The 16,384-nt window shown below is 42.5% G+C and overlaps 1 protein-coding gene across 2 annotated transcripts in view; it reads right to left on the bottom strand.

The window, feature by feature from the left end:
• Positions 1 to 1,489: 1,489 nt before the first annotated feature.
• The window catches only part of SLC27A2 (solute carrier family 27 member 2), a 53,940-nt gene continuing 39,045 nt past the window's right edge, over positions 1,490 to 16,384 (bottom strand). For both annotated transcript variants that reach the window (XM_002825436.5, XM_054531456.1), the window contains 6 exons: positions 14,733 to 14,927; positions 11,797 to 11,887; positions 10,697 to 10,895; positions 8,844 to 8,941; positions 3,894 to 4,024; positions 1,490 to 1,975 (listed from right to left, as the gene is read on the bottom strand). In XM_002825436.5, the coding sequence (XP_002825482.3) occupies positions 1,799 to 1,975; positions 3,894 to 4,024; positions 8,844 to 8,941; positions 10,697 to 10,895; positions 11,797 to 11,887; positions 14,733 to 14,927 (891 nt within the window). In that variant the 3' untranslated portion in view covers positions 1,490 to 1,798. The remainder of the gene's footprint in view (positions 1,976 to 3,893; positions 4,025 to 8,843; positions 8,942 to 10,696; positions 10,896 to 11,796; positions 11,888 to 14,732; positions 14,928 to 16,384) is intronic.

Raw genomic sequence — 16,384 nt, 5'->3', positions numbered from 1 at the left:
ACAAGCTCAGTTTGCAAATACAAACAGTAGGTGCACATTGAAAAATAATAATCTCTAAATCTTTTTACTTGCAAAGACTCAACTGTTATTTTAAAAAGTCTGTCCATGCCTAGGACAAGCTCTAGGTAAGGTACATGTCATCTTGAATGCTGCCACCCATGACCTGCTCCTGGAATTCTGTTGCTGCTCATACATGCAGAAGTAAAGCAATTAAACCAAGGAAGGGAGGCAGCTGGGTCTAAGGAGAAAGGGCTTATGTGAAAGAGCTCCTCAGAATTTCCCAAAGCCTCCTGTGCCACCCTAAAGGTCCTCCAGTCCTTGAAAAGGGTCTGTGGGCAGGAGACTGGCTTTGGAGTGAAACCAGTTGCCATCTGAGGAGTAGCGGCACATGTAAGTGGGACTCGGGTGCTAACTGGACAGCTGGGACTTATCTGGCCCAGAGACACATTTTGTTTGGGATGCACAGAAGTTTTAAAAATTTTGAGACTTCAGATTTCAAAAATTGGGAGATTCACATACGTATCTGGATTTCTGTTTTCTTTTTAAAAAGCCAGTCAAACTTAGTAGTTGTGAGAGTGTGTGTGTGTGTGTGTGGGGGGGGGGGGGTTGTAGATCAACTTTAGTGACACTAATGTTAAGTTCTGATGGATTTCTGTTTTCTGAATAATTAGAAAATTCCAGCAATACTTGACCTGTATTTAGCTGACTAAGCTTAGTGGCTGTCCCCAAGTTTACCACATTCATTTGTGACCTGCTTTTCTCATCCACATTACCTATGTGAATTCTGAAGACACTTGAGTTTGCAACCCCTGATGTAGCTAAAATGTATTGAACACCCCCCCTTTTTTTTTTTTTTTTTAAGACAGCGTCTCACTCTGTCACCCAGGCTAGAGTGCAGTGGTGCGATCTTGGCTCACTGCAACCTCTGCCGCCCGGGTTCAAGCGATTCTCCTGCCTCAGCCTCCCGAGTAGCTGGGATTACAGGCGCCTGCCACTGTGCCTGGCTAATTTTGTATTTTTTAGTAGAGATGGGGTTTCGCCACCTTGGCTAGGCTGGTCTTGAATTCCTGACCTCATGATCCACCTGCCTCGGCCTCCCAAAGTGCTAGGATTATAGGCGTGAGCCACTGCACCCGGCCTGAACACCTTTTGTGTACAGAACTCTGATGCCATAGAATTAGGCTCCTGTAAGGACTATAGATGGCATTATTACCTGTTGGATAATGCTACCTATACACAGTGGACAGGATGCCTCCGGGTAGGGAAAGTTGGCCTCCTCACATTGGAGTAGATTTCCATTGTGTTGGCTGCTGCTGATCTAGCCTCCTCACCCTACCATCCCTCACCCCACCCCCCGTTCCCAGCCATTTTTACCTAGAACGTCTTTACTCTTATGAATGGGACACCTATGAAAAGTTACCAGTGAGGACTTCAGGCTTTGGAGTAATTGACACAGGTTTTGTATTTAGAATAAAGTGAGGAAAGAACACAGAGACAGTGGCATCTCACATGTTGGTGTTCATTTAATTTACTATGTATTTTAAAAAATAATGCCTTCCCTCCAACAAGCTCAGTTTGCAAATACAAACAGTAGGTGCACATTGAAAAATAATAATCTTTAAATCTTTTTACTTGCAAAGACTCAACTGTTATTTTAAAAAGTCTCCCTTTACTGGTATGCATAATTTCCTACAAAAACTGCACCTCACAATCTTCAATCAAATTAAAGTCGGATTATATCAAGTGGCTGTCCATTCAGTTTCTTTCTGGAAATGTTGAGTTATCCTCCTGGGAATATTCAGAGTTTCAGGGTTTTAGCACTTATGGCATTATAGATGTCCTCAGTCATAGGCACATACATTTTTGCTGTGTCGTCCAAGAAATACAAGGCATCTTTGATGACAGCGGGGTTAAAGCCCTCCTCCACCAGGGTCACTTTGCGGTGTTTAAAAGTTCCAGTGATCTCAATGGTGTCCTGAAAAACATCAAATAATCCACATTGTGGTTGCATTTTGCAATAGATTAGGATGCAGGGCAAGGGGTAGGGGTGGGGCATGGGGATCTAGCAAATCATTAGCATCCCTGGCTCATGTGAGAGCTGGGAAGTGAAAGTTAAAAAAAAAGTTTTCCATTTTAATTTATTTTTAAATGGACAGATAACATTGTGTGTTTTTCTCATGTACAATATGATGTGCTGAAGTACATAGACATCGTGGAATAGTTAAATCTAGCTGGTTAGCAAATGGATTACTTCATATAGATATCATTTTTGTGGTGGGGCAAGTAACATCCACTCTCTTTACATTTTCTAGTGAAGTGAAAGTTTTATATGATACCCATACATTCTGTTTGCAGGATCTCCATTAGGGAGCCCTTTGTGAGGTATTTTTTGTTCCCTTAAAGCTTTAGGATCACCTGTGGGGAGGGAGGACCTGCCAAGGATGAGATCGATACCTGTGCATAGATTTCTGAGCAGAGGGGTGGTGCCTATTTCTTGGTAAGGCTTCAGGTACCACTAGGATATCCGGACACATGATGGGAGAAGGAGGGATCATTTACAGACAACTCTGTTTTCTCAGTCTGCTTGTCTATTAGATTGAAGACTGATTTTTCCTTCAATTAATGTGTTAATCAAAATATCAGGATATTTCATTTTCATGCCTCTTTACCATCTGTTTGCAAAGCAAATGTTGGTGCCCTATGAACATCAACAGGAATAATCCTGTACGCACAATATCTGGAATCTTAAGACCTCCTTTGTCAAGTCTTCAGCTACAGAATCACAGAGCTCAAAGTCTAAAAGTGAGAGTATTAAACCAACCAAAGGGTTAATGTTGGAGGAAGAAAAAAAATCCCCCTAGCGGTGATAGTTAAGTCTCAGGCAATTCCAGCTGGCTAATGTCCAATTAAATTTCACACCATAGAAAGGTGTAGAACTTCTGTGGATTTCTGTATTCTTTAAAACTGGAAACAACAAACAGGGTCAGAGCATTTCTATTTGCGATGTCTGTCAGGACTCACCGAACAGACTTTGTGAGTTATGTGCTAAGACTCTTGCTGAATGAACTGGCCTGTCATCGTAAGGAGAAAGGGATTAGGATTGGATTTCTTCTAGCTGTTTTCTGATAAATTTTTTTTTTAGACTGGGCCTTGCTCTGATGCCCAGGCTGGAGTACAGTGGTGCAATCATACCTCACTGCAGCCTTGATTTCCCAGGCTCAACTAATCCTCCTGCTTCAGCCTCCCAGGTAGATGAGACTACAAGTGCACATCACCATGCCTGACCAATTTTTTTTTTTTTTTTGGAGATGGAGTCTCACTCCATTGCTCAGGCTGGAGTGCAGTGGCGTGATCCCAGCTCACTACAACCTCCTCCTCCTAGGTTCAAGCGATTCTCCTGCCCCAGCTTCCCGAGTAGCTGGGGCTACAGGCATGCACCACCACACCCAGCTAATTTTGTCTATTTAGTAGAGACCCGGTTTCACCATGTTAGCCAGGCTGATCTCGAACCCCCGACCTCAGGTGATCCACCCACCTCTGTCTCCCAAAGTGTTAGGATTATAGGCGTGAGCCACCGCGTTTGGCCTTTTTTAAAAATTTTCATTTTTAGTAGACATGAAGTCTCACTATGTTGCCTAGGCTGGTCTCAAACTCCTGAGCTCAAGCAATCTTCCCACCTCGGCCTCCCAAAGTGCTGGGATTACAGGCATGAGCCACCGCACCCAGCCTGATATTACCACTTCCTTATTGGTCTATGACACTTTTCTGAGCTTCCTGGAAAGTGTGGCGAAAATTTGGCAAATGTAGTCATCCTGGGAGAAGGCGAGTTGTTCCCTAAGAGGTAGGAATCTCCAAGAGGGCAGATCATTGAACTTGATAATAAGAGATCTCACCTGTATTCTTAGAAACCGGGGCCTTGCATAACTAGGTAGATAATCAGCAATGTGCTGAAAGAGTTTCTTTCCATCAAATTCATGGTTTTCTTTCATTTTGATGGAGGCCATGCCAATGCGACCCTCATGATCTAGAAATAAAGTGAGAAAAAATTAGATGTGTTATGGTTATTTATGATGCTTTATTAGTTCAAAGAACTGTGGGCTCAGACAACATTTATAGCATGGGTTTCATTTGGATAGCTGGCATTTTTATTACAAATACATGTCGAAGATACTGTAAAGTGATTGCACTAATACTAATAGCAATAATAACAGTTGGTTGAATCTTTATTATATTCCAGGCCCTATACTAAGTGTGTTGTATTGATGATCTCACTTAATCCTCACAACAACCTTCTGAAGAGATGTAGATGTTATTTCCATTTTACAGATGAAGAAACTGAGGCTTAAAGACATTAAGAGACTTATTCAAGGTCAGACAGCAAATACTAGGCAGGGTACGGAATTGAATTCAGGCAGCCTGGCTCCAGATCCTGTGCTTATAACCATCATCCTTCTTTCTAGCAGCCTATACAAACACATCTGAGTAGAGCAGGTTGGACTGGTGGCTACAGGAAGTTACTTTTGACTCCAGTGAAAGTCCTTGCTTCACCGTCAGGCATGACTTGCTGAGCTTGGGTTGTTCTTCAGGTTGCAACGTCAGGTTTGTTGCACTTCTGGGCACAAATACCACCTTGGAGACCTACTTATCTAATCAAGGTTCTAATGGCTTTTCTTGTCTGCATTTTGGAGAGGATGTGGGACAGGAGGTGAAGGCAGGCACAGGGAGGAGCTGTTTTGTGCCCTCCCGTTAAGGCCCATTAGTCCCAAGAGGATGTGCTCTACCCAGAGAGAACAGATCCTACATCAGGGAATTTAGCCCAGAGCAGTTTCCAACAATTACCACTGCCTTCTTGTGAGGACAGTGGTAATTAGGTATTAATGTATCTTCTACCTGATCCAGCAGACCCAGCGGGAGTCCAGTTCCACTTCCCTAAACTACTCAGCTGTAATCAGAGAGAAGACAGGAGCCTCCCTTGGTTACCTGGGCCCCAGCTTTCGAAATCTCTCCTATGGTGATTGTGTGTTTACCTATAGCTCTAAAGAAGGCAAACAACAAAAGGAAAAAAAGATGCCCCCTCATTTGGTTTGCTTCTTGTCTGAGGGAGAGAGGCACTGGCACCAGATCCTCTTAGTTTAGGGTCCCTAGCACCTGTCTTAGAAATCTCAAGTGTCTCCAATAAGCTCCTTTTAGAATTAAGGCTCAGGCGACAGAAATCCTCCGCATTCACCGTCTCCTTGCTTCTTGCTCTGGTAGTAGCGACACTGGACCTAGGGGCAAATGGGCCTGTCAGGTCTCAGGCCTCTGCCCCAACTCTTGGAGGGTGGTTTGGGACTAGTTCAGCTTCGGGGGGGATGGTTCCAGCCTATAGGAGCTCTGGGTTAATTGTAAAGGTCAATTCTGGCCAAGGGTTCTCTAGAGCTGCACTGTCTAATATGACACCCACTGGTTATTTGTGGCTATTAAAACTAAAATCAATTATAATTAAATATTATGAAAAATTCAGTTCCTTAGTTGCACTAGCCACATTTCAAGTGTTCCATAGTGACATGGTGGCTATTGGCTATCGTACTGGACAGTGCAGATATGGAACATTTCCATCATTGCAGAAAGTTCTACAGAGTAGTTGGGCAGTTCAGGTGTGACACCTAGAAAAAGTGAACTCCACTCCAGGCCCAAACCTGGAAATTCTCTCCTGGTCCGAAGCCGAGATGTGTGACTGCCTTGTGCAGAATCACCCATAGTGGAATGATGCCTTACTTCAGACAGTACTGCTGCATTTCTAGTCTGGAATGGGACTGGCCTCTGTGGATGGGGGGGCCAGACAGCAGCAGTTGTGGCACTGGGAATCACAGAATCTGAAAGTTGGGAGGGACTTTAGAATTTATCTCTAATCTTTCACTGCTGCAAGAGTTCTCCCAGGATCCCAGGTGGACATCCAGCCTCTCTTTACGTGCCCTAGTTGGTGAGGGCATTTCCTATCCTGAGAGACAAGCCCATTCTATTGATGGTTCCTTTGGTTACAGGGGAGTTCTCAGGCTAAAATTGGCTCCCTGGTCATTTTAATCCATTGGTTTTAGTTCTGATCACTGGAGCAGCACAGAACACACCTGCTCCTCATCCTATCTGACTGTCTGCCAACACCGTAAGACTGTCAGCCTCCTTCCCTTTGTTCTGTTTCAGTGGCTCCCAGAACTCACTGATCATTAGATTCACTTGGGAATTAAAAAAAGACATGCAGATTCTGAGTCCCATACTCCAGAGCTTCTGGTCCATTAGATCCAGGCTTTAAAAAGTTTCCCAGATGGTTCTGATGATTGGCCAAATTTTTGGAACCACTGGGCTTTAGTGCTTCTCAGACTTTAGTGTGTGTGTGTTTTTTTTTTAATTGTGATAAACACATAACAAAATTTATCATTCCAACTCATTTTAAAGTGTACAATTTGCTGGGCGTGGTGGCTCACGCCTGTAATCCCAGCACTTTGGGAAGCCAAGGTCGGGGTGTGGATCAACTGAGGTTAGGAGTTCGAGACCAGCCTGACCAACATGGTGAAACCCTATCTTTACTAAAAATACAAAATTAGCCGGGCGTGGTCGTGCATGCCTGTAATCCCAGCTACTCAGGAGGCTGAGGCAGGAGAATTGCTGCTTGAACCTGGGAGGCAGAGGTTGTAGTGAGCTGAGATCACGCCATTGTACTCCAGCCTGGGCAATGACAGCAAAACTCCATCTCAAAAAAAAAAAAAAAGTGTACAATTCAGTGGTATTTTATACACTTACAATGTTGTACTATCATTACCAGGATCTAGTTCTAGTGCATTTTCATCACCCCCTAAATCAGACTTTCAGTGTTTTTAAGAATCTCTGGGGTGTTTGTGCCAGCACAGTTTCCTGGGCCTACCCCAGAGATTTTGACTTGGTAGTTCGGGGTGGGCCTGAGAAATTACACTTGTAACAGACTCCTCGGTGGTGCTGACACTGTTGATCTGGGGACCCACTTTGAGGAACACTAGGCTAGATCCTTCTGTTTCATCTTCTAGATTCTCTCACCTCATACATACTCTTTTGTATGAGTCTTCTTTTTAAAATCAAGCATTTACATGCATACACAACATTTAAGGAAGGGTCTGCAAGAGCCTAGGGTGGCACAATGGCTGACAACCACAACTTAGACCCTTGTGTTAACTCAGCATAAGGCCTGGGGAGTTCTCCAACGGGAGTATTCACACCTTCTTCCATTCTGTCCCTTCTCACCTCAAGATGTGGCCATATTTCCCCTCGTGTCATTGTCCCAGAGTTGGGGAGGAACAAGCAAGAGATATTCTTGAATATTCTTTTTGTTTTTTTGAGATGGAGCCTCACTCTGTCACCCAGGCTGGAGTGCAGTGGTGAGATCTTGGCTCACTGCAACCTCCATCTCCCGGGTTCAAGTGATTCTCCTGCCTCAGCCTCCCAAGTAGCTGGGATTACAGATGGTAGCCACCACCCCTGGCTAATGTTTGTATTTTTAGTAGAGACTAAGTTTTGCCATGTTGGCTAGGCTGGTCTCAAGCTCCTGACCTCAAGTGATCCATCTGCCTTGGCCTCCCAAAGTGCTGGGATTACAGGTGTGAGCCACCGTGTCTGGACTTAAATTTTTTTTTTTTTTTTTTTTTTTTGAGACAGAGTCTTGCTCTTGTTGCCCAGGCTGGAGTGCAATGGCACGATCTTGGCTCACTGCAACCTCCGACTCCCTGGTTCAAGCGATTCTCCTGCCTCAGCCTCCAGAGTAGCTGGGACTATAGGCACGTGGACTACACCCAGCTAATTTTTGTATTTTTAGTAGAGATGGGGTTTCACCATGTTGGCCAGTATACTCTCGATCTCCTGACCTCATGATCTGCCTGCCTCGGCTTCCCAAAGTGCTGGGATTACAGGAGTGAGCCACCACGCCCGGCCTTGAATATTCTTTAAAAAATAAAAAGCACAAGGCCATGTAGAAGTGTCAGAGCTTGGGGAAAAGGGACTTTTGGATTTCTACTTTGAATATGGGTGGGAATCCCAAATATGAGTTGTGGGGGAATAATAATACCCCTAATGCTTTATATTTGGACAGTAATTTGGAGGCTGGAATCCTCTCTGACATTATTAACGTGATTTATTGTCACAACAACCCTTATGTATATATTTGATAAATATATGCTTAGCGTTGATGTAACTAAAATGAATTTGTTCTCTTGACAACCTTAACTGCAGGGCTGGCATTATCCTTAATTTTAGTGATTTGCCTGCAGTCAAGCAGCCAGCAGATGTTGAAGCCAGGATTCAAGGTCAGACACTGGCCCTCCTGACTCTGCTGGCAGAAGCGGATGTGCAGATGAAGCTGCGGTGACAACATTCTTGTGTGATGATTCTGAAACTTAGTGGGGTGAACTGGGCTTAGAAATCTTAAAAAGAAGAGGCTGTACAAAATCCACTTTTCCCCAGCTTTTTCTTCTAGCAACTGCACTGGCTCTTCTTTGTGCCTCCTAGTTCAGAGGCTAGGACACCATTTCCCAGCTCTTAAGCATGACACGACTTTTCTCGAGGTGTGCCAAATGTGGCATGGAGCTCCCATATTTGAGACTTTGTTTGCCTGAGAGCCCAAGAATGGCTGGGAGCTGAAATGAAGAGAAGGTCATATTCAGATGCACTGAGTTGGCTTTTATAATGGAACATAAGCCAGACATAAGCTCCTTACTCCCTGGCAGCTGAAAGAACTGTTTAACTCTGGATGGCAGGAGAAAGCAATGACAAACTCTGCCTTGAGGCTAAAATTATGTTCAGTTACTCTATGGGTTTAGGTACAGATCATATCTTGTATATACCTGGCACATGCACTCCATAAACATTTACTTCTTGGACAAAATCAACCAGTCCAACTGTATCAGCAACTTCAGTGGTGGCCACATTTTCCCCTTTCCACCTGGAAGAAAGGACAAAGTTAGCAGAGGTCACTGGTGGTTTCTGGCCCAGGTCGCAATGTCGGAGAGCTGGTGTTTCCTTTAGATTTCTGCATGGTCCTGATCTCGTGTTCCTCACCTTGGCTCCTCAAACTCCCCAACTTAGTCCTAGCTGGGGTATCTTGCTTGAGGCATAAAAGGGAAAAGTATAGACCTAGATAACAAAATATGGAATTTCAATGTTACCACATGAAATACAATACACAGAATAATGTTCTAATGTTAAAATATAGCCCTAGCTAAGAAAGGCAGTGGAAATTAGAAAGAAATCTCAACGATTTTCTGCTGTGTTTAGGTCTCTCAATTTCTCATTTACTAACTCAGTTGCTATTTAATTCAGTTTCTGAAGTTCTCTTTAATAGAACTTCATATTTTATTTCAGGGTCTCATGGCAACAAGAAAGGAAAAAAAATCATACTTTAGTTACAGGGAGATTCTAATGTTAAGGCCCAACCTGGTGCTATTTTTCACTTAATAAAGAGTTAAATTTTCTTTTCATTAAAAATTCTTTTTTTTTTTTGAGGCAGAGTCTCATTCTGTCACTTAGGCTGGAGTGCAATGGCGCAATCTCAGCTCACTGCAACCTCCGTCTCCCAGGTTCAAGTGATTCTCTTGCCTCAGCCTCCCGAGTAGCTGGGACTACAGGCACGTGCCACCATGTCCAGCAATTTTTGTACTTTTAGTAGAGACAGGATTTCACCATGTTGGCCAGGCTGGTCTGGAACTCCTGACCTCAGGTGATCCACCCGCCTCGGCCTCCCAAACTGCTGGGATTACAGGCGTGAGCCACCACGCCTGGCCCATTAAAAATTCTTTAGCCCTCCCAGAAGTATCTTCTTAATAATATGTAGATGGCATAAAGTGATATGGATCTTAAGACACGGAATAGTAGAGATGGAAGGACCCTGAGAATCACTGTGACCCTCATCTCAAGGGCAAAAGGACTGAGGTCCAGAATGGTTATCTGTCTTGATACTACTGCTGCTCAGTGGGAGAGGTGAGCCTGGTTCTCCTCATTCCACCTGCTGTCCTTCTACTGCAGTTAGACAACTTCCATCCCTTCCTCATTCATTCATGCAAAAAATGACACCAGGCACCAGGGTAGGTGCTGGGGGTGAACAGGCAGACACAGGGCCTGCCCTCAGGGAGTTTACACAGGAAGGAAGCTGTGTCATGAGGCTGGAGGACTGTGCTATGGTTGGAAGTTAATTCCATGGTCTGTTAGAAGGACTTCCAACTTCCTTGTGCTGACCTGGGGGTTCTGTGGGAAACCATCTGGTTGGGGATGAAACGGGTTGGGGGAAGGGCCTCCGAACCCCTCACTTCCTCTTCAACTAGATCAGCTCCACATTAATTTGCATCTGATTTTATCTAAACACCTCCATAATTTGAAAGGTGAAAATCCTTGGCTGTCCTAAGACTGACCAGTAATAATGCAGGAGAAACAAGAGGAGTTAAATGTACTTTTGTCTCCAGAAATCAGATACAGGTTTCCTGCCTTATTCTTATCTGGTGTTGCTCAGCCAAGTTAACTGTGCACTGCAGAGTGACACTTCATGCACTTCATTCCTCATTCTCTGGGAACACAGGAGTTTGACCTGATGTGCCAAAGATAGAGAAGGAAATGCACCATTAACCAAAGTGGAATGCGATTCCACTAGGAGTAAGCCAAACTGTGCGTGTGTTTGTTTTTGGCTCAATGATTCAGAAAAACCAACCGGAATGTATCTCCAACTCTGTCGTGGAAATAGATGAAATTTTCATGGTCAACCATTAAGAGATCTCCACTGTTGAAATAGAGGTCTCCTTTCTTAAAGACATCTCTCAGTTTTTTCTTCTCTGTCTGAGCCTTTGCTCCAGCATAGCCATTAAATGGTGTAAGTTTTGTGATTTTGCAAACCAGAAGTCCAACTTCACCTAAGACAGAAGAAAGTAAACTTATTTTATGTGCTAGAGGTCAAATTTATACATCAACCTTCTCTTAAAACTAATGCCATACAACCTGCTGGCAACAAGCTGGCTGTAGGAAGTATCATCTTCCATGCATGTATACCTGTGAATTATATGTACATATATATTACAGACACACATACATACACCACACACACATATACTGCACATTATTGCATATGGCCTAATTATTATATTTTGATTTTTATTTTTTTGAGATGGAATCTTGCCGTGTTGCCCAGGCTGGAGTACAGTGGTGCAGTCTCGGCTCACTGCAACCTCTGCCTCCCATGGTCAAGGGATTCTCCTGCCTCAGCCTCCCAAGTAGCTGGGGTTACAGGTGTGTGCCATCATGCCCAACTAATTTTTGTATTTTCAGTAGGGACAGGATTTTGCCCTGTTGGCCAGGCTGGTCTCGAACTCCTGATCTCAAATGATCAGCCCTCCTCAACCTCCCAAAGTGTTGGGATTACAGGTGTGAGCCACCACACCTGGCCTGTAATTCTTTTACTGCTAATCTTTTACTGAATAATGATTTATGCACACTTACACAAACGCACAGTTGTTAAAGCTTAAAGGTAAAGGCCACCTAAAACTATAATTTTGCAACCACAATTACATATCCCTTCCTATAAAACATTACCTCATAAGCAAGAAGTTGTTAAGCTAGGTTTAAAACTAGAATTATGTTACATGCAGTGGTAAATTAGCACCTTTGGAATTCCTGTATATTGGAGGGTACTTAAATAAAGCCCCCTTTTCCCCACTCTGATAAATTTTACCATGTGGCAATAATATGTTAGTCCTTAAAAGTCACTTGATCAAGATAAGAAGGGGCACAGGTTGATTGAACAAAAGTCCACTGTACCTTTGGGAACTCTGACGCAATATCCATTTTCATCACGGACAGGTTCATCTTTCTCCACATCATATTTAATCAGGTCATAAGTTATGATTTTCTAGCAAGATTAAAATAATTTTGAGTATAAATCTTTTACAATTTTTCCCTTTTTAATTGTGGTATAACACAAAGTATATCTTAGGTGTACAGGTTGATGAAATTTTGCATTTGCATATACCCTTAAAACTGCCACCCAGAGAGAGACAGAGAAAACTTTCATTTCACCTGGAAAGTTTCCTCCTGCCCTTTTCTGTGAAGTTAACTACTATTCTGACTTATATTGCTGTCAATTAATCTTAAATCTCAAATAAATGAAATAAATGTTTGCTTCTGTGTCTGCTTCTTTCACTCAATATGTCTATAATATTCATCCATCCATGTTGGTGTTTTTTATTGCCATGCAATTTTCCCTTGTATAAATATACCACGATTTATTTATCTATTTTCCTGTTAATGGGTATTTGGATGATTTCTAGTTTTGGCCTATTACAAATAAAGCTGTTAGGAACATTCTTGTGTCTTTTGGTGGATGTATCACAAATGGGTTTTTAAAATCTTGTATAACCTTACATTAATATGACACTATTAGATTTTTCATGTTTCTACGGAAATGTTATCTAATATATTTTAGAATCAAAGGCGTAATTATTTCATGCCCATGACTATAAAATTATTAAAACTCTATCATATTTAACATATAATTCAAAGCATAAGAATTTAATTTTCAGCAATTCAGTAAGAGCAATAATAAATATATTATTTTCCTTGTTGGAAGAAAAATGCAAACATGACAGTATTTGGATATAATTATTAGCCATGATTACTGTGTCTATTTCAAATTTATATTCAAGTCTATGTGATGAAGCAAACAATCATATGCTTTAGTATTAGCAGACAGCTAATACTTGTTAAAAAAAACAAGTGGTGTTTACGGTCAACAAATGTAGATCTTATTTGAAGGAATGTAAAAAATTTATAGTTGGTAATAAATGTTCTTTTCTACATCAATTGCATGGATCATCCGGTTTTAAAAGTTTTTTTTTTTTTAATGTTTTGCTTAAAGTAGAAAAACTGACAATAAAATATGGCAATCAATGGATGAGAAAGTAAAGAATGAGTAATATACAGCATTAGCTGACCCTCAGCAGCAGTTCCAGTGGGGTGTAGGAGATCGATTCTCAGTCTGCAGCAGCACTGCCCAGGAATCTGCTGTGATGATGGAAATATTCTCTGTCTGCGTTGCTCAATACGGTAGTTACTAACCACACGTGGCTATTCAGCACTGGAAATGTGTGACTGAAGAACTGGATTTAAACTTTTATTAATATAACTTAAACTTCAGTAGCCACATGTAGCTAGTGGCTACTGTTTGGACAGCGCAGGTCTAGAGGACTGTGGAGGGACCTGTGTAGTGTAGGTGGAGCTGTCATTGTCAAGAGAGGGTCCTTGAACTTGGGAACACCTTGAGATTAGGCCAGAATATAAGAAATGGAGTGATTATCATCATTCCAGCTAACAATTATTCAAGGCTATTAAATGACAGGCATTGGGCTATAGCCTCTAAGGGCCTTTTCGTAAGTTATTTAATCCTTTCTTTCTTTCTTTCTTTTTTTTTTTTGAGACGGAGTTTCACTCTGTTGCCCGGGGTGGAGTGCAGTGGCGCGATCTCGACTCACTGCAAGCTCCGCCTCCCGGGTTCACGCCATTCTCCTCCCTCAGCCTCCCGAGTAGCTGGGATTACAGGCTTCCGCCACCATGCCCGGCTAATTTTTTGTATTTTTAGTAGAGATGGGGTTTAACCGTGTTAGCCAGGATGGTCTCGATCTCCTGATCTATAATCCACCCGCCTTGGCCTCCCAAAGTGCTGGGATTACAGGTGTGAGCCGCTGCACCCAGCTATTTAATCCTTTCAACAATCCTTTTCCCTTATCGAGTGTGGGCTAGGCACTGGGTTCAATATTTTCTCTTGTTATCTCTGTTTTACAGATGATGAAATTGAGGCCTGAGGAACATATGTGACCTGCCCAAGGTCACTCAGCTAGCATATGGTGGCACTGAGATTTGCTCTCCACAGCCAGGGCTCTTAGGCACATGAACTACTGTCCTCTGTATTCTGCTGGTCTGTCCCTGGGGACACAGGTTGCGTGGGAGTTCCGGTGTGGCTGTTTCATGGCCAGAAAGGATGAGCTGCCCACAGGCACAATGACCGCAGTGACTTCTCAAGCCAAAGGAGGCTCAGCATTTGCTGAACATTTCTGGATATTTGCAGAATAGTTGGTTACCTGGAAGACTGACTGCTTGAGTACAAAAAAGACAACGGAGACCCACGAGCAATAAAATGACTGACAGGGAAAAGAGATGGCTATGTGAGCTGGCTTACACATAAGAAATATCTTTCTGGTGGAATTATTAGTTGGACATAAATGTTCACCAGATCCTAGCACTCAGATGCCTGGGCTCCACCTCAGAACAACTGAATCCAAAGCCTAGCGGATGGGGCCTTGCATTTGTGCAGATAAAAAAACTCCCCAGGTGATGGTGCTGCACAACACAATTAAAGGGAAATACTATGTTTCACAGTGTACGATAAGCTTATGGAACTTGTAACCTTCAGGTGTCTTATCACATACAAGTATAAACGGCATCAGGAAGACTTCGCCTAAGTTGCAGATGGCAAGGGCACAATGGATTGTTCTTAATAGAAGTTGAGATGTTTTTAATTGGAGGATCTGATTTTTTGAAGTCATCATCACAGAGAATGAGCAAAACTTCTCTTGGTGATAGGAATGGGCCATGGCTCTGATGCTGCCTGACTTCTGATAACATCATCATGACTTGGCTTTTAAGAAGTCTCTGTATTCTGAAAACTGGCTACATATGCTCTCATTTTTCAATGTACTTACTTTCTGTAGGTAGTTTACTCTTCCAACAGCACCAACTTTTCTCGCATAATTCATAAATCCAATATTGCCTTCAGTGGCAGCATAGAACTCATAGATGCATATGTCCCCAAATCTCTTGACAAATTGTCTCCACACATCTCCTCGTAAGCCATTTCCCAGTGCCAGTCTCACTTTATGATCACGGTCATTTGGTTTCTGTGGTAGAGGGAGAAGAAGGAGACCAAACTGAAACATCTCTGGAGCCTATGCTTACATATTAATAATTGCCTTTATTTTGTATGTATTTAATTTATACTGACACTGCCTTTATTACATATTTATGTTGGTTATAAATGCCCCTTAGTGTCTGCCTTTTTCCTGGCACCCACACACATTATTCCCTATTCCTCTAGCACAAGCAGTATGGTTTGACAGCTGGAACCATGATTTAACAACCAAAACATGTGAATTCTCCCATTTTGGTTTCTAAGGAGCCAGATGAGACAATCTGACAGAACCAGGTGATGCCAACATTTAATCCATATCCAATCTAAAGTTAGAATAATGTGTATAATGTGTTCATAGTTTTCTAGATGGGGCTGGTGAACATTGGTGAATTTCCAGAAAGGAAGAGCCACATGGCAAAGATCTGTCAGAGATGGGCACAATCTACTACCAGTGGGACCCTGAGCAGTATCTAGGATTTTTATGACAATAAAGAAGAAAACAGGAAACACAGTCCAGTGAGAGACAGAAAGAGAGAGAGAGAGAGCCATTTTCCACAAAGCCATTAAAGACCAACAGTTGGAGCCTGTGGGAACTGGAGGGAAGAGTTTTGACCATGCCCTGCCCCGTTTAACAGGTAGACCCCAGTGTTCATAAGATCAGGCAGAGCTGAACCGAGACAACAAAACTGTCCCAGTGGGATGGGGAGGGGAAGAGGAGGAGGAGGCTACCTCCCAGTTGCCTCAGGTGGCCTGGGAAGAATATGATTTGCTACAAGTAAAGATCACAAAGGAAAGTCTGTTTTGGGTGTAAGGACTGAAAGGAGTCTCTCTGGTGTCAGCAAGAGAGGTGGGGCTATGACCAGGCTGCCTTCCATTCAACCATAGTCATTTAGGAGACCCCACAAATATGTCCATGCCAATGATGGTTTTATTTATTTTATTTTATTATTTTTAATTGTTAACAAAGACTAGTCAAGTACAGTAGTGAGAAGAGAGGAAAGAGTAGAACAAGAAGTTTGATCTATAACTGCGAACAATCAATTGAGATAACTCACTACCTTCAGACCAGCCCGGCGATGGTTTTAATGATATGTTATGTTAATAATGCAATTTATGTCCTCCAGGAAATCACAGGTTGGTGAAAGAGACAAATAAAATAAATAGGTATAATTTTACCTTGTAAATTCTGTTACTCTATGACCTTTATTCTATCAGGATACAGAATGAAATGGGGTAAAAGCGCTAGGTCATTAGGGCTGTCCTCTCACATCAACTGTTAATTTCTTTGATAAAACAGCAATTGGTTAGAGCCTTTTCTACATTATTTCTTACACTGTGAAATCACTGTGAAGTGGTTTTGGAATAAGAATTACTCTTTGAAAAGCACTATAAGGGTACGGGACTTGGGCATGGCAATTAAAAACCACACCAAGGCAAACTCTGAAT

Source organism: Pongo abelii, chromosome 16 (genome assembly GCF_028885655.2).
Source record: "Pongo abelii isolate AG06213 chromosome 16, NHGRI_mPonAbe1-v2.0_pri, whole genome shotgun sequence".
NCBI classification, from domain to species: Eukaryota; Metazoa; Chordata; class Mammalia; order Primates; family Hominidae; genus Pongo; species Pongo abelii.
The sequence above is the reverse complement of the archived record's forward strand: the minus strand, read 5'-3'. Positions and strand labels throughout refer to the sequence as shown.